The sequence below is a fragment of the Schistocerca cancellata genome, chromosome 8, assembly GCF_023864275.1.
Source record: "Schistocerca cancellata isolate TAMUIC-IGC-003103 chromosome 8, iqSchCanc2.1, whole genome shotgun sequence".
NCBI lineage: Eukaryota > Metazoa > Arthropoda > Insecta > Orthoptera > Acrididae > Schistocerca > Schistocerca cancellata.
Window position 1 is genome coordinate 65453352 of NC_064633.1, and position 18750 is coordinate 65472101.

An 18750-nucleotide genomic window follows, 5' to 3' on the forward strand; every position below is an offset into this window, starting at 1 on the left:
TTTCCACATTTGCAACGGCGAATACATTTCATAAACAGGGAAATATGACTGGGAGATCACTTAAAAAAAAAAAAAAAAAAAAAAAAAAAAAAAAAAAAAAAAAAAAAAAAAAAAAAAAAAAACATAGCCACGATGACACATTAAAACCTCTCCCTAAAATTTTAGGGAACACGTCAGACATAGACGAAACCATAAAAATCATACTACATTCATTTGGTTGTCATTTAGAATAGAGGGCAATGAAATTCTCTAAAACTGGTAATTAAAACACAATAATACAAGAGAAAAGCTAACATAACTACACCGGGAAACATGACTGCCTGACCACTTACAAAAATAACTTCTACTCACTTGTCTGGATATAAAACACAGCCTAGTAAAATGTGGTGCACCGTGATCCACAAGCGTCACACTTTGGAGGGTCCTCTCACTGGAGCAAGACGCCATGCCTCATAGGGCTGTCCTACGCAAAAGAAAGTGAGAAGTACCTCACCCCATCTGTGTGACTAGGAGGTACACCATGGCTGAGTTGTTGACTTTACCAGATACAGCTTATTGTCTGTCACTTCCAACCACTCATCTTCCCACTGAAAGATGACTTGCACTTCAACAGCAAGGTGATGCCATGGAGGGGAATGGCACACTAACAGGGTGTATACGTGGACAAAGAAAAAAAATTCCCGGATTTTTCCCGGAATTTTCGGTTAAAAATACATATTCTCCCGGGTGAAAATACACTTTTTTCGAGTTAAGTGACAGTACACTCTTCCTCGGCACTGTAAAAATCCATCAATCCTTTGAATGTTCATGGTTTTATATACCAACTTAGAATTTCCCGGCACTGCAAACAACGAAACTCCCGGGAGTGGGGGAGGAGGCAGGGACAGGGGGCGGGGGTGGGGTGGGGGCATGTACTCTGCATATTTTCGTATTACGAAAGTATAAATTTGAATTGCACCAAACACCGCATGTTACTTTCCGAAGCACTGAAATCGAGAGAGCGATGCGCTTTTGTAAGCAAGTTATAACTCATGTTACTTGATCTCGCCACTGATGACAGCATAGGACATGTGATATAGTCAGCCAAAAGCAAGATCACTCTTAACTAGAGCAAACACACAAATAAGAAAAGTTCATGGTTTAAATTAAGCTACATCACACAAATGTGCCAGTAAAATTTTTAATAACGACGTAAATGTCTGATCTGGGCTCGAAATTCTTCTAAATGGTTGTCCTCAAAGAGCTGATTTTTAAATGGAGTCAAACGCTTCGTGATCTAAGAAACTCATAGTACACAGTTCATCTTGCGCAAAAGGAAATTTGCTTTGAATGTAACGCTTTTCAAACCACCATTCACAATATTTACCCGCGACCTGTTAGAAATAGGTTCATTTCAGCAGTTGCAAGAGAGTGCCAGATAACAGGCGTCGCCTCGCTTGCGCAGCTACGATGACGCAGGAAGCCCGTATGTTCGTACGTGTAAAACATTTTGATCTTACATTATGTCATAAAAGAAACAAGACATCAGAGGGTACCGTTGTGACAGTGCCACGACATTTAACAGTGCCGCCATGACAGTACGCGCAAACGGCGATAGAGACGCTCTGCAACTCGGATGAGCGCGGGAGCGCCACCTAGCTACGAACGGCGCCGGCCGCATGTCACGGCACGGCAGTCGAATGAGAGATACTGAGTTATCATCACGTAACCAGCTATTGTTTCTAAGTGAGTGTGTTTGAATATCCATGCAATTACTGGTGATTAAAGGTTATAACACTTTTTGGTGACGAGGTCGGATATTTTCACTGTGTTGCGCATTTGTGTGTTCATGACAGGGTAGACATGGAACAGCTTATGCAAGCGCTCACTGAACAACAAACACAGCTGATGGCTGCTATTCAGGCACAAGAAACACAGCTGACGGCTGCTATTCAGGCGTTGTCGACGTCGCTTACTCATCGTCTGTCTTCCTCTTCTCCGCCTCCATTCCCTCCTTACGACGAGGCCGCTGAAGACTGGGAGGATTATGAGCAGCGTTTGCGGCAACACTTCTTGGCTTTTGGCGTTGTCGACGCTCCTATGTGTAAGTCGTTATTTCTATCTTGGATTTCCCCACGGATCTATCAGCTGCTATCTCAGTTAGCCCCTCTGCGGGAACCTGCCTCCCTGTCCTTCCAAGAAATGTGTGACTTATTGTGTAACTATTTCCGCAAAAACACCCACGTCGTTGCCGCCCACGTGGCGTTCTACCGGTGTCGTAAACAGCCCCATCAATCTTACCGGGCTTGGGCGGCGGAACTACACGGTCTGAGTAGGAAATGTCAGTTTGTCACGGACACTCATCATGAGTCTTATGCTGATTCAATGGTTAGGGATGCTATTCTAGGGCTTGCTCCTGATAAAGAAGTTCAGCAACGTGTCCTACAACTGCCAAACCCGTCGTTGTCGGAAGTTCTAAGCATCGCTCAATCCTTTGAAGTGTCTCACGCTGCTGGCGCGCAAATAGACACGTGGTGTGATGTAGGTGCTGTACAGTCAACTTTCGACACGGACAATTTGCCTGTTTCACAGGAGAACGAAGATGTGGCAGTGGTTCACTCGCGTAAACAATGTCGCGTTGGGCCGCAACGCTCGCAGCGAAAACAGCAACCACAGAAGCAGGTTCGTTCCGCACTTCCTTCTTGTCCACGCTGTTTCGTACAGCATGACAGGGCCGCGTGTCCAAAACGTTGGGCCACATGTAATTCATGTAGGAAAAAAGGCCACATTGCTTCTGTGTGTCAGTCCCCTAAAGTTCCTGTCGATGAGGACGAGGCATCGGACATGGATGTTAACTGTGTGCTTTCTCAAACAAATAAGTTGTTTGTTACTGTTCGTGTTCTGGATAAAGACATTCGCATGCAAGTGGACACTGGCTCTGCAGTAACTCTCATTAATTCTCGCACGTATTTGGAGTTGGGCGCCCCTCCCTTGTCTCCAGTTACGCGAAATCTGAGAACTTATAATAAACAGAAAATTCCTATCATTGGCCAGTGATGCTTCCACTGCCTACAAGTCTGTTGTTAGGCCCCTCACGTTTTATGTGGTGGATCATGTGGGCACTGAAAACCTGTTCGGTTATGATGTTTTCCAGTTGTTCGGGTTCTCCATTGATGATGATGTGCACCTCATATCTGAGGATATTCCATATCAACAGCTGGATGGATTGTATTCTGAATTTTCGTCTCTGTTCTCTGCTGGTCTGGGTCGTGCCAAGGATTTTGAAGCCCACATTACTCTTAAACCTACCGCTCGCCCTAAGTTTTTCCGGGCACGCCCTATTCTGGTGGCGTTGCGTGCACCTGTCAAGGCTGAGATAGACAGGTTAACAGCTTCAGGGATTCTCCTTCCTGTTACCTCCAGCGAATGGGCATTGCCAGTCGTGGTGGTTTCTAAACCAAACGGGAGTCTGCGATTGTGTGGTGATTTTAAAGCCACCGTCAATGCTCAGAGCCTCATTGACACTTATCCTCTTCCCCATCCTGAGGAGTTATTTACCAAGCTCACTGGGGGCCAGTTCTTTTCCAAACTTGACTTATCGGAGGCGTACCATCAGTTGCCGGTGGATGCTTCTTCCAAGGAATTTCTCGTCATCAACACTCCTTGTGGGTTGTATCAGTACCAGCGGTTACCATTTGGCGTCACTAGCGCGCTAGCCATTCTTCAGCGGTTTTTGGAACAGCTCACGGCTTCCGTTCCCGGCTGCATAAACTATCTGGATGACATTGTTGTCACAGGGGCCTCCACTGAGGAGCACCTTTGCAATTTGCGTTCACTGTTCCGGGTTTTGCATTCGCCTGGGTTGAAGTGCAATCTGGACAAGTCACAGTTCTTCCAACCCTCCATTGTGTATCTTGGTTTCCACTTGTCCCGTGAGGGTATACGTCCTCTACGTCAGCACGTTGCGGCCATTAACGCTCTACCCCGGCCGTCTACGGTCAAAGAACTTCAGGCGTTTCTAGGCAAGATTGCTTATTATCACAAATTCATTCCATCTACGGCGGCGGTAGCTCATCCTCTGCATCAGCTGTTACGCAAAAACGTCCCTTTCTGTTGGTCCGACGAGTGTGAGCAGGCTTTTGTCCGCCTGAAGGCTCATTTGCAGTCGGCGCCTTGTCTTGCCACATTCCGTCCGGGTCAGCACTTGGTTCTGGCGACTGATGCGTCACAGTATGGCCTAGGGGCTGTTCTCGCCCATTGGTATGAGGATGGGTCAGAACGATCCATCGCCTATGCTTCAAAGACCCTCAACGATGTGCAACGGCGTTACTCTCAAATCGAAAACAAGGCGCTCGCTATCATTTATGCTCTAAAAAAGTTCAGCGATTTTTTGTATGGTTCTAAGTTTCACCTCATCACCGACCACAAGCCGCTGGTCTCTCTGTTCAGCCCATCGGCGTCACTTCCGGATAAGGCAGCTCACCGCCTGCAACGTTGGGCCTTATACTTGTCTCGTTTTCACTATGAGATTCACTATCGCCCCACGGCCCAGCACACCAACGCTGATGCATTGTCGCGATTGCCGATGGGCCCCGACCCGGTTTTCGATCGTGATGAACTACTCTGTTTCCACATTGATGAGGAAGAACGTCGTGCGGTCGAGGGTTTTCCACTTACAGGTTCGCAGGTCGCGTCGGCTACTGCGCGGGACCCGGTCCTGCGTCAGGTGATCAGTTTTGTTCAACGGGGTTGGCCGGATAGGACCAAGGGCCGGGAATCGGATCCCCTTCGCAACTACCATGCCTTGCACCTTCGTCTGTCTGTTCGTGATGGTGTTGTTCTTCTGGCCACGGATGGCGCACCTCCACAGGTCGTGGTGCCAGCCTCTCTTCGCAAAGATGTTCTCAAACTGTTGCATGAAGGGCATTGGGGGATTTCTCGGACTAAGTCCCTGGCCCGCAGGCACGTTTATTGGCCCGGTATTGATTCGGACATCGCCCACATGTTTGCTGCGTGTGGTCAGTGTGCTCAACAACTGGCTGCACCTCGTACAATGCCCTCTCCATGGCCTGATCCGGTGCAGCCATGGGAACGGGTGCACGCTGGCTTTGCTGGCCCCTTCGTCGGTACTTATTGGCTACTGTTGATTGACGCTTTCTCGAAGTTTCCGTTTGTTGTTCGATGTCTGTCACCGACCACTGCGGGGACGATGCTGGCTTTGTCCAAAATCTTTGCGCTAGAAGGTCTTCCATCCACGATCGTCACAGACAATGGCCCTCAGTTCTCTTCGCAGACCTTCCGTGATTTTTGTACTGGACAAGAGATTCATCATGTTACAGCACCGCCCTTCCATCCGCAATCGAATGGGGAGGTAGAGCGCCTTGTCCACACTTTCAAAAGCCAGATGAAAAAATTCCTTAGTGATTTTTCCACAGATGACGCTCTGTTGCAATTTCTGAGTTCTTATCGCTTCACGCCTCTGGGTGATTGCAGCCCTGCTGAACTCTTGCACGGCAACCAACCGCGCACTCTACTGCACCTGCTTCACCCTGTCAGGCCTTGTGCTGTGTCCCCTAGTGCGGGAAAATACTCGGTGGGTGCCGATGTGTGGGCACGAGGGTATGGATCTCGTCCTAAATGGATTCCAGGGGTGGTCAAGGCTCTTCGCGGCCGCCGGCTTTGTGAAATACGTACGGACGACGGCATGGTTGTTCGCCATTATGACCAAATGTGCCCACGAGTGGTGGCCACGCCGGTGCCACCGCCCCTTCCTTCGCCTCCACCAGCCCGAGAAGCCAATCCTGTCGCTGCTGCCGATCTATCGTATGTGTTGATGCAGCCGACGTCGCTACCGCTTCCGACTACGCCGGAACTGGCCCCAGTCGCGATGCCGCCTTCTCCGGGACCCATCTCGCTGGAGCACACCCCCAGGTCCACGACACCTATGGATGCTGAGTTTTTCCAAGGGGGGGACAGTGCTGGGACAGTGCCACAACATTTAACAGCGCCGCCACGACAGTACGCGCAAACGGCAATAGAGGCGCTCCGCAACTCGGCTGAGCGCGGGAGCGCCACCTAGCTACGAATGGCGCCGGCCGCATGTCACAGCACGGCAGTCGAATGAGAGATACTGAGTTGTTATCATGTAACCAGCTATTGTTTCTAAGTGAGTGTGTTTGAATATCCACGAAATTATTGGTGATTAAAGGTTATAACAGGTACTCCAAGAGCATCGGAAATTCGTGACACTAAAATGCATAATTTGGCTTAAAGTGCACATTCGTATGTCCATATTCGGATGTAAATTTTCTTGGAGTACCAGTGCTGTATTATCTCGTGTTTGGTTCTTTATTATGGTATAATGCCACACATGCACTTTAAATGTAGCGAACAGCTGAAACCCGCCAAGAGTGTGAAATTAAACACTTCGTTTCAAATAAATTGACTGCCTCAGCAGAAAAGATTAAAAGCCAAATCTCTTTAGCAAACCGACAAAAAAAACTTCTTTGTTCTGCAAGGCAATTAATGCTTGACTATCAGAAAAGTGGAAATAAAATCTGAAACTAATAACATATTTTAGCCTTCCGTTACAAAGCGAACGTATTTTAATTCATTTGATAGTTCCCGGCCACAAAAATCCGTTTCATCATCATTTAATGTGAGAGCAATAAATGAAGATGAAACAAAATCACTGAACGTAAACACAGGTCATGTGGAGACGACCCACCTCCCCACAACTCTGACTGCTCTGTGCATCGGCCCCAGATTTACTATATTTCCGAACTGGGGCAATATTAGGTAGTGGCGCCCAGCCACACTTCTGTAACTAGAAGCGGGACAAGGTATTACTGATACGCGACTAAACTGCGCATACGCAAAAGCCCGCCCCCAACTGCTCAAAAGACTCTAAACAGTTGTCACGTCACTCTCATCAGAGGCAATGTGTTGTTATGAAGCATTGCATAGTCTTCCTGAGCCTTCGACGCACTGTGCTATTGGCAGACACTTGTATGAGCACTGTTTTTTTTTCTTTTTTTTTTGTTGTATACGGCACATTTCCTTTGCAACTTAAGTTTTATTTTCGTTTTTTTCCCCTCATTCATGTTTTGTTGCTGCAGTGTTATTCTGCAGTAGCGGGATACAGTAATATCCTTTATTGGAGTATTGGTTCTTACCAGTCAAATTCACAAAAAAATTAACTGAAAACCAAAACAATGAAAAATTCCAGGAATTATAAACAATTCCCGGGTTTTTCCCGGTTTTCTCCTGGATGAAAAAATTCCCGGTTGTCCCGGGTCGTATACACCCTGAGTAAGCTATCTTATTATTCAGACTTGCTTCTTCACTGGTACATCTGTCATTTTGTTTCCCATAATACCGATGTGCCCACCGTCCTTGTCAGACTTTGTAGGTGGAGAAGGGCATCTTACATATCAGGGACTATTTTATCCACTTCGATACAAGTGTTGTAGAGAGTGAAAGACACTCAGGGAGTCGACACAGACGAGGAATTTTGCAGTTGCAACACATCTCATCTGCTCCAGTGCCTTCAAGATTGCGTATAGTTCTGCATCAAACACAGGAAATTCTTGAGGTCACAATCAAGAAAACAACAACAACAACAACCACCACCAATGGAGGCTCTCTGTTTGGATCCATCTGTCAATACAGCTACACAGTTGTGACACTCACTTGAAATGGTGTAAAATGTGGTATTAAAAACAATATCACAGTAACGATAAAATTATTCTAAGCCTCTTTAGGAACCACTTGGCAGTCAGTCCAACTCTGGATTTGGGTTTGAACTTGCCACATAACATCAACTGACTCTAGAAGACTTTCACACGGATCCCAAAGGGCCTTATTGTTCTCGGACTATGGGAAAAAGGTATTGAATAACTGGACTGACAACAGTACGGAATGCTGGCAAACTGAGAGCAGCAAGGAATTTATATGCTTGACGCACCATGAGGAGTTGGTGCCGTATCGTGAATGTGGGCCCAACCTCAGCAAAGGGAGTGGGTAAGAGGCTGGTCCTCCAAGCACCCATAACTAGTCTGATCCATTCATTGTAGATAGCATCAATGATCTTCAAATAAGAAGGTTGCACTGATCTCTATAGTACACACCCATGGTCTAGTCACAATCTCATGAAATCCCTGTAAAACTGGAGAAGACATGCCCTGTCCACTACCCAAGACCTGCGGGTCCTTGGTATTATGACCTTTAGGTGTGGTAGCCATCACAGTTTGGAATTAAGAATGAGGTTCAGAAACATCACCGAACTGAGCCTGCCATGTGCCACCCACATAAATTCAAAATATGACAAGAACAACTAAAATTAAAACACACACACACACACACACACACACACACACACACACACACACACACAAACTTATCTGTAGCTAATTTAAAACTTGTCTTTGCAGCTCACTCCTCCAATCTCTTAACTGTAAGTTGTAGCTGGCAAGTCACTGATACAGTGCTAGAGGAGGAACAAAAACTGTAAAATTGTCCACAAGTAAGAAGCATTATAGAGGACTCCCCGCAATTGACATTATACTACCTACGGCTAGACAAAGATGGTAATGCTTAAAACGCTACCACGGGGAACGCCAGTGTGCTCCCTGCTGCCGTTGGATAAGCAGCTGCAGCAGCAAGTCGTATACTCCTAGCTCACTCATTTGTTACATAGTTTAATTCTTAATTTCTTTGCGTGTTTTTGGTACTTGCATTGTTTAATTCATAAATTTCGGGCGTATTATATTATTTGAGAGTTGTAGCATCACGTTTTAGTGCTCGAATAGTGTAAAATCGCGTAGTCTCCTTCCGCCGCCGAGCAGTGTGTCAGCAGTGCACAAGTGGCAGCATTACTGCATTTACTAGGCAATCTTGTATTTTAATAACCATTTCAATTTTGTGTCGTTTTGTTTGCGCTCTCTGTAGATTAGTTCAGACGTTCTTTGCACAACAGTTTTTAGCATGGATAGGGACTGCAACTGCTGTGTTCGGATGCAGGCTGAGTTGGCATCCCTTCGCTCCCAGCTTCAGGCAGTGTTGGCTTCGGTCCCACAGCTTGAGGCTGTTGCCAATGGGCATCACTGTGGGGGTCCGGATGGGGGTTTGTCGGGGACGGCCAGCTCGTCCCACGCATCCCCCGATCGGACTAAGACAGTGGTTGCCCGGGATACTGCCCGCATTGAGGCTGATCCCTCAGCTGTGGTAGAGTGGGAGGTCGTCTCAAGGTGTGGCAGGGGGCGAATGACATTCCGGAGGGCTGAACGGAAGGCCTCTCCAGTTTGTCTGACGAACCGGTTTCAGGCTCTGTCTCAGGCTGATACTGATCTTCAGCCTGACATGGCTGCTTGTCCTGTTCCAGAGGTTGCCCCTCAGTCTGCAAGATCCGGGCAGTCGCAGAGGGTGGGCTTACTGGTAGTTGGGAGCTCCAACGTCAGGCGCGTAATGGGGCCCCTTAGGTATATGGCAGCAAGGGAGGGGAAGAAAACCAAAGTGCACTCCGTGTGCATACCGGGGGGAGTCATTCCAGATGTGGAAAGGGTCCTTCCGGATGCCATGAAGGGTACAGGGTGCACCCATCTGCAGGTGGTCGCTCATGTCGGCACCAATGATGTGTGTCGCTATGGATCGGAGGAAATCCTCTCTGGCTTCCGGCGGCTATCTGATTTGGTGAAGACTGCCAGTCTCGCTAGCGGGATGAAAGCAGAGCTCACCGTCTGCAGCATCGTCGACAGGACTGACTGCGGACCTTTGGTACAGAGCCGAGTGGAGGGTCTGAATCAGAGGCTGAGACGGTTCTGCGACCATGTGGGCTGCAGATTCCTCGACTTGCGCCATAGGGTGGTGGGGTTTCGGGTTCCGCTGGATAGGTCAGGAGTCCACTACACGCAACAAGCGGCTACACGGGTAGCAGGGGTTGTGTGGCGTGGGCTGGGCGGTTTTTTAGGTTAGATGGCCTCGGGCAAGTGCAGAAAGGGCAACAGCCTCAACGGGTGCGGGGCAAAGTCAGGACATGCGGGGACCAAGCAGCAATCGGTATTGTAATTGTAAACTGTCGAAGCTGCGTTGGTAAAGTACCAGAACTTCAAGCGCTGATAGAAAGCACCGAAGCTGAAATCGTTATAGGTACAGAAAGCTGGCTGAAGCCAGAGATAAATTCTGCCGAAATTTTTACAAAGGCACAGACGGTGTTTAGAAAGGATAGATTGCATGCAACCGGTGGTGGAGTGTTCGTCGCTGTTAGTAGTAGTTTATCCTGTAGTGAAGTAGAAGTGGTTGGTTCCTGTGAATTATTGTGGGTGGAGGTTACACTCAACAACCGAACTAGGTTAATAATTGGCTCCTTTTACCGACCCCCCGACTCAGCAGCATTAGTGGCAGAACAACTGAGAGAAAATTTGGAATACATTTCACACAAATTTTCTCAGCATGTTATGGTCTTAGGTGGAGATTTCAATTTACCAGATATAGACTGGGACACTCAGATGTTTAGGACGGGTGGTAGGGACAGAGCATCGAGTGACATTATACTGAGTGCACTATCCGAAAATTACCTCGAGCAATTAAACAGAGAACCGACTCGTGGAGATAACATCTTGGACCTACTGATAACAAACAGACCCGAACTTTTCGACTCTGTAAGTGCAGAACAGGGAATCAGTGATCATAAGGCCGTTGCAGCATCCCTGAATATGGAAGTTAATAGGAATATAAAAAAAGGGAGGAAGGTTTATCTGTTTAGCAAGAGCAATAGAAGGCAGATTTCAGACTACCTAACAGATCAAAACGAAAATTTCTGTTCCGACACTGACAATGTTGAGTGTTTATGGAAAAAGTTCAAGGCAATCGTAAAATGCGTTTTAGACAGGTACGTGCCGAGTAAAACTGTGAGGGACGGGAAAAACCCACCGTGGTACAACAACAAAGTTAGGAAACTACTGCGAAAGCAAAGAGAGCTTCACTCCAAGTTTAAACGCAGCCAAAACCTCTCAGACAAACAGAAGCTAAACGATGCCAAAGTTAGCGTAAGGAGGGCTATGCGTGAAGCGTTCAGTGAATTCGAAAGTAAAATACTAGGTACCAACTTGACAGAAAATCCTAGGAAGTTCTGGTCTTACGTTAAATCAGTAAGTGGCTCGAAACATCATGTCCAGACACTCCGGGATGATGATGGCATTGAAACAGAGGATGACAAGCGTAAAGCTGAAATACTAAACACCTTTTTCCAAAGCTGTTTCACAGAGGAAGACCGCACTGCAGTTCCTTCTCTAAATCCTCGCACCAACGAAAAAATGGCTGACATTGAAATAAGTGTCCAAGGACTAGAAAAGCAACTGGAATCACTCAACAGAGGAAAGTCCACTGGACCTGACGGGATACCAATTCGATTCTACACAGAGTACGCGAAAGAACTTGCCCCCCTTCTAACAGCCGTGTACCGCAAGTCTCTAGAGGAACAGAAGGTTCCAAATGATTGGAAAAGAGCACAGGTAGTCCCAGTCTTCAAGAAGGGTCGTCGAGCAGATGCGCAAAACTATAGACCTATATCTCTGACGTCGATCTGTTGTAGAATTTTAGAATATGTCTTTTGCTCGAGTATCATGTCGTTTTTGGAAACTCAGAATCTACTATGTAGGAATCAACATGGATTCCGGAAACAGCGATCGTGTGAAACCCAACTCGCTTTATTTGTTCATGAGACCCAGAAAATATTAGATACAGGCTCCCAGGTAGATGCTATTTTTCTTGACTTCCGGAAGGCGTTCGATACAGTTCCGCACTGTCGCCTGATAAACAAAGTAAGAGCCTACGGAATATCAGACCAGCTGTGTGGCTGGATTGAAGAGTTTTTAGCAAACAGAACACAGCATGTTGTTATCAACGGAGAGACGTCTTCAGACATTAAAGTAACCTCTGGCGTGCCACAAGGGAGTGTTATGAGACCATTGCTTTTCACAATATATATAAATGACCTAGTAGATAGTGTCGGAAGTTCCATGCGGCTTTTCGCGGATGATGATGTAGTATACAGAGAAGTTGCAGCATTAGAAAATTGTAGCGAAATGCAGGAAGATCTGCAGCGGATAGGCACTTGGTGCAGGGAGTGGCAACTGACCCTTAATATAGACAAATGTAATGTATTGCGAATACATAGAAAGAAGGATCCTTTATTGTATGATTATACGATAGCGGAACAAACACTGGTAGCAGTTACTTCTGTAAAATATCTGGGAGTATGCGTGCGGAACGATTTGAAGTGGAATGATCATATAAAATTAATTGTTGGTAAGGCGGGTACCAGGTTGAGATTCATTGGGAGAGTCCTTAGAAAATGTAGTCCATCAACAAAGGAGGTGGCTTACAAAACACTCGTTCGACCTATACTTGAGTATTGCTCATCAGTGTGGGATCCGCACCAGATCGGGTTGACGGCGGAGATAGAGAAGATCCAAAGAAGAGCGGCGCGTTTCGTCACAGGGTTATTTGGTAACCGTGATAGCGTTACGGAGATGTTTAACAAACTCAAGTGGCAGACTCTGCAAGAGAGGCGCTCTGCATCGCGGTGTAGCTTGCTCGCCAGGTTTCGAGAGGGTGCGTTTCTGGATGAGGTATCGAATATATTGCTTCCCCCTACTTATACCTCCCGAGGAGATCACGAATGTAAAATTAGAGAGATTAGGGCGCGCACAGAGGCTTTCAGACAGTCGTTCTTCCCGCAAACCATACGCGACTGGAACAGGAAAGGGAGATAATGACAGTGGCACGTAAAGTGCCCTCTGCCACACACCGTTGGGTGGCTTGCGGAGTATAAATGTAGATGTAGATACTCCTGTTCAAAACTATTCAACACTTCATCGCCAACTTGATCCTTGATAAGAAGGACCGAATGAAGATGGGGAGGTAACCAAGAAAGCCCACAGGTGGAGCTGTCCAAGAATATTGCACTTCTAAGTAGTGTCATATACCTTATTCCTGTAATAAATATCTCAATAAATATCCTAATGCAATGCTATCTACATAAGAAAGCCTGCACAGTAGTCACCTCTAGCAGGGTTAGATGGTCAACAGATGATTGACATCACCTGAATCTACACTGGCTGTGGCTAATGAGTTGCCTGGTCTCTTATGTAGAGGCCAGATTATGGTTGACCATCCGTTCTGAGGTCTTTCCCACACAACTTGTTAAGGTGGCACTCTGGTACCGTATTTACTCGAATCTAAGCCGCACTTTTTTTCCTGTTTTTGTAATCCAAAAAACCGCCTGCGGCTTAGAATCGAGTGCAAAGCAAGCGGAACTTCTGAAAAATGTTAGTAGGTGCCGCCACAACTAACTTCTGCCATCGAATATATGTAGCGCTACATAGGCATGCTTTGTAGACACATAGATAAATACTGGCGCCAAAACCTCTGCGTCAATAAATAAATTTTAAAAAATGGTGGAAGACGAGCTTTATTTCTCCGTCCCGAGTTTCGACCATTTTCATACATTATCCAACGAAGTAAATACAAATTCCGTATTGTTCATCTTCAAATGTAGCAGACTTTCAATGTACTACGAAAATAAGACTGGCAAGCCTATTTGAGATGTTTGTCAATATGGCCAACTCTACGTTCTGAATTTTTTCCTACCTGTGAGAAGAGATGGTTGCTAATAGGAACCTGATGAAATGTGAATCACATGCACTATTCTCTTAACCATAAGAATAATACGAATATAAACATTTTGCCATGTATTCTTTCGTGTTTGCTGCTATCTCATTTAAATCCTGTCTGCCTAATAAACTACGAAACTATAGAGCGAGACAACAGCAAACGCGGAAGAATATACGTATCGTGTCATGTTTATATTCGTATTATTTTTATGCCTAATAGTGATGCAGTCAGAAATGAAGTGCGGCAACCGACTAGATTTTTAAATCTAAGATGACTAATTTCTGTGCAGAATTTGATGTACTAAAGAAGCGGCCGCAAAGATTTTCAAACGGAGAAAAATTTTCACCTAACTCTCGTTCAGAACATGTTCTATCATACGCAGTCTATTATTTGGTTCTTGTTGATCATTATCAAAGAAAGCAGCAGTGTAAGTAACAACAAATAGCAGTCTCTTGCCATTGTTTCGCTAATGAGACGATTCCTCTCTCTTTTTTTAAAATTGTAAGCGGCGGTAGCGCGCACAAAAGCAAGCCATGCCGCGAGCGGCGACAGGCCGTAAACACGCACTATCAGAATGCGACAAACAGTGCATGGCACAGTACAGTAATGCATTTTCAGCTTAGAGTGGCGTAAACACCTATAACAAAGAAAACGGCACTTATCAGATCAAAGCAAAATAAGCAATCGATTCAAACCAGACAAAGCACGTGAAAAAGGAAGGGTACCCGTCTAAATACTGACGGAGCGCCTGACGCATAGCAATGGCTACCTGGTAAAGCTGAACTGCTAAGCTTACGACTCGAACCAAACTACTGTAGCTGTATTGTCATTCATTCGACCTAAATTGTGTCTCATATTACAATGGACCAACTTTGTTTCGATATGGAGGTGCGGCTTAAAACTTTTCTCTCCCCTTGAATTTCGAGTCTCAAATTTCAGGTGCGGCTTAGATTCGGGAATTTTTTTTTCCCTTGACTTCGAGTCTCATTTTTCAGGTGCGGCTTAGATTCGAGTGCGACTTAGATTCGAGTAAATACGGTAACTAGTGGGACACATTTGGTGCTTCCTGGTTTGAGAAGATTGGTTGGCTGGTTTGGGGAAGGAGACCAGACAGTGTGATCATCGGCCGGTTTGAGAAGAGGTCTCAAAATTTCCTCCCTCCAGAAGCTGGAAATGTGTCCAGTCTGCTATATCAAATTAAAATGTTCAAGAAGGATTTCCTTTGATGCCATCTGCAAGAGCTGCAGCATGCTGTACTGGATTCGGTCCCACAAGGAAAAAGGGCAGTTGTAAGACTGTTGGACCTTATGTTCAGATCACCAACCTCCACGGTCTCATGGTAGCGGTGGAATGCTGGATCCTGAATGGCAGTGACAATAGTCATCGTAAAATGCTTTGCCATTATCTGGGCGACGTCTCCAGGCATTATTAGGAGACACTCCTGCTCTCCTGTTTCAGCACCACTGCTATTGGTAAGCAACTGCATTAACTAGAAAGCCCTCTGAGGGTTTCCCATACTTTTCCAGAACGAATAGATCTGTTGATAAGAGTCCAGGAACACATGTCATGACCTTTTATTGCTCTCTTTGATTGTGTGTGCCAATCTTTGCCCATTATGACTTGAAAGGCTACGAGCTTTTCTACTGTTGAGCAGCACTTCAACTGGTGCAGAGCATATGCCTGGCCCAGGTTGCTGAGTGGCATATATCAGTCCAGCAATGTACAGGCTTCCTTCTAAGATGACCAATGGAATTCGGCAGCTTGGTGGATCACACGTGTGATGTGGTTCCCTCATTCCTGATCGGTGCTTAGGTGCTTGAACACAGCCAGATGGCTGAACAGTGTCCAATTAGTTCTGTTGATCATCCATTACGGTAGCTTCCTTTGAAGGATTGCTCCATCTGGTAAGTTAATCCAGAGTGGAAAGTGATCACTATAAATTATAGTGCATAAAGAATAATGCCATAAATTATTTTCACCTTGCACAAATGAAATGATTTTACCTTCTGAAAGAAAGTAACTGAATATTTCAGTTGCTAAAAGAATACTGAAAAGGAAAGAAAAATATAATTATTTATGGACTGCTCAACAAGCACAATTACTATTTTTGCAAAAATGCTATAAAATTTATTCTTCAGAAAGGAAAGAAAATAGCAAATGAATCATCTCCATAACACATATGAAAATTATATAATCTTCTGCAACTTAACTACAAGTAAAACAAACCTGCAAATAAAAAGCAAATATTCCTATTTTCTACAATAAATTGGAGGATTAATGCAGGAAGTGGAAGAATATCATTCTGAGCACAGTCAAATTAGCAAATCTTTAAGCCCTTATTGTAATGCTCCACGTTTTAACAGCAAATGCTGCTGCTAAGTCCGCTGCTCTTATGATTTTCTTTCCCTTCCTTTTCCCAGGTGAGAGAATTGCTGATGCAATAGCTAACAGCACACCAAAAACATGGGGGCTTGGATAATCTGAAAGTGGTTGGATGTGTGGTCCCACATTCTATGATTACATTGCAAATATGTTACTGTCTTGATAACTGAACAAGAAAACCAATGATCTATGACATTTTTCATTGAAAGTCATGTATCTCGTATGACTTTACACTTGCCTCAATTCTGTTTGGCGAATGTTATGAGACAACACACATTTCTGTATTGAAACCATCATTGAATTATTCACGATCCTTTACAACTATGTTGAGCTACCTGCCAATAACTGATTCATGTAAGTGTAAAAGACTGATACACAAGAAAATCTCGCATATCAAAGACTGGTGCAACTGGCAAGCCCAACAATATAATTTTGTTCATTTTAAACAGTACAAATAATTTAAGATTAATGGTCACTCAGGGCGATCAGCAAAACTCTAAGGGAGCTCTAGATTATAAAACATATTTTTATGCAGTGAGTTGACAAACTTATAAAAAAATATACATCTGCTCACTATACTGTCAAAGACCAGTGTGTCTACCTTTGACGGTTTTGAAGTTCAATCTTGTCAAATTTGAGATTATTTAATGAATGTCACAAACTTTTTATATTCTATAATCCAATATATAATACTGTTTTAAAAACTCACTCTGCAAGAGTGGTTGGCATGGGCCGATCCTGCAGCTGACGGTACAAGTCCTCATCCTCTTGATGATCACGAGCAGTCCTTTGGCCTGCAAATGGTTTTAGTGACTCCTTCCACCATTCCTCATCAACACGAAGCTTTTGTGTCACAGTATGCCACTTAGGACAGTACCGGCGAGTCACATCTCTGATGGTACCGTCATCCTGCCATGCTACTACATAATGCACAGGCTGGCTGGCTCGAGACTGAAAATAAATTTATCATTAGTTCACTATACAAAGGTAATTACCCCCTAAGGAACAAAATTAAATTTTCTGATGGGTTATAACAGAAAGGGTTTGAATATTGTTTATTATGATTCTAAATTGTTTCAAAAATCTCAGTTGCAACTCTTTTGCTGGACTTTAATATTTATTAGACTGCCACCATCTATGTATGGTCCACCTACTACTATCCACTAACCTGGCTACATGTTCCATGGACCTCCATTTAATTTTCACTGCAGTCACGTATTTCAGTTCAGTTTGTTCCTGATTCATTTGTTCGTTTTCTTCCCTCCTAGTAATTCTCATCAAGCATTTCTTCACTGCTCACTAGCAACCCTCAGGGCTGACTGATTTCCAACTACAAAGTCTATGCCTCACTGTCGCAAGGCACAATGGGTAAAACACAATGATTGTAAACTTTCTGTTTCAGACACATTGGGAAGCTATGCATTGAAAATACTATCTACTCTGTGAAATGTAAACTGTCTCAGCCATAAAAATCACAATTAATAAAATGTTCCAGGCTATTCTGCCATGACTGAAAGGATTTCACTTTAAACCCAATGTTTTGTCTGCTTATGCCTGCCAGTACTTGAGTCCTATCACACTGAATGTGGTGGTCTCCTGGCTGTAATGCATGTTCCACAACAACTGATCAGTCAATCTATTGCGGAACATGCTTTGCAGTCAGGAGACGACCCATTCATTTTGATAGGACTCAAGTGACTGCAGTCACAAGTGGATGCAGAAAGGCCATAGAGATTGTAAAATACCAGCCAGGAATTTCAATAGGAAGGAGGAGTGCATGAAACTGAACGACATTTGGATCCCAGTACTGAAGAAGATGTGAACCAGACTCCAGCCATGGGCTGATAGCAACAACAGATGCATTGAGTTTAAATGTGAAATACATTCAACCTCGGCATAACAGCCCAGAACATTCTATTAACTGTACTATCTACTTTACAAAAAACATTCCATGCCATTTTTACTCTTCTGTTCATTTCTTTTGCTTCCTACCTAGCCTTAATAATGAGCTCCCTCCACCAGTAAAGAATTCTATTTAGAACTATCCTGATTTAGAAAATAACAAGCAAATACTTGGGCTCTAAGGGCATTTGAATCAAAGTATAATTTCTTTAGCTCTGCAAAGATGACACACTGACTTGCAACATTTTGCAAAAGTTGAGTCTTAGCTATGGCAGCAGTGAAAATAAAAGCAAGAAAGCAAATGAACCTCGAGCATTATTTACAGTGTGCACTGGCCAACAACTAAGGAGTTATAAAAAGGTAGTTAGAAACAAAGAGCACCTACTTGGTTTCGGAAAAAAGAGCTTCGTAAAGACACAGGAGTCTCTATTTGACTGAACATTAACTCAATATTATCTATTTTTCATGGCTTTACAATAATAGCACTGGTATCCTCCAAACATAAAAGTTTAGTTAGGTGCTCAACTTTGTTCGAGCAAAGGTCTCAGAAAGACTAGAAAGCACTGTCTTAGAATGAAAGTTGTCAACAACACTGAAAATGTATCCAAGCAGAAACAAATTGATAAAATTAAATATGCAGATGTAGCTGGTCAGTTTTGCAACAAACAGGACAAACCAGCCTCTCTGCAACATGTCAAGATTTTCCTCAAAAATGAGAGAACATCCAACTTTAACACACCATAAACTAATCCTCCGTGTCTTTTTCTTTCTGCGATTCTGACAAACCCCATTTTTTGAAACAATCACTGATGA

The 18750-nt window shown here is 44.5% G+C and overlaps 1 protein-coding gene across 2 annotated transcripts in view; it reads right to left on the reverse strand.

The window, feature by feature from the left end:
* Positions 1-18750, reverse strand: part of LOC126095307 (DNA repair protein complementing XP-C cells homolog) — a 109636-nt gene that overhangs the window by 56799 nt on the left and 34087 nt on the right. For both annotated transcript variants that reach the window (XM_049910104.1, XM_049910105.1), the window contains exon 2: positions 16745-16986. In XM_049910104.1, coding sequence (XP_049766061.1) covers positions 16745-16986 — 242 coding nt within the window. The remainder of the gene's footprint in view (positions 1-16744; positions 16987-18750) is intronic.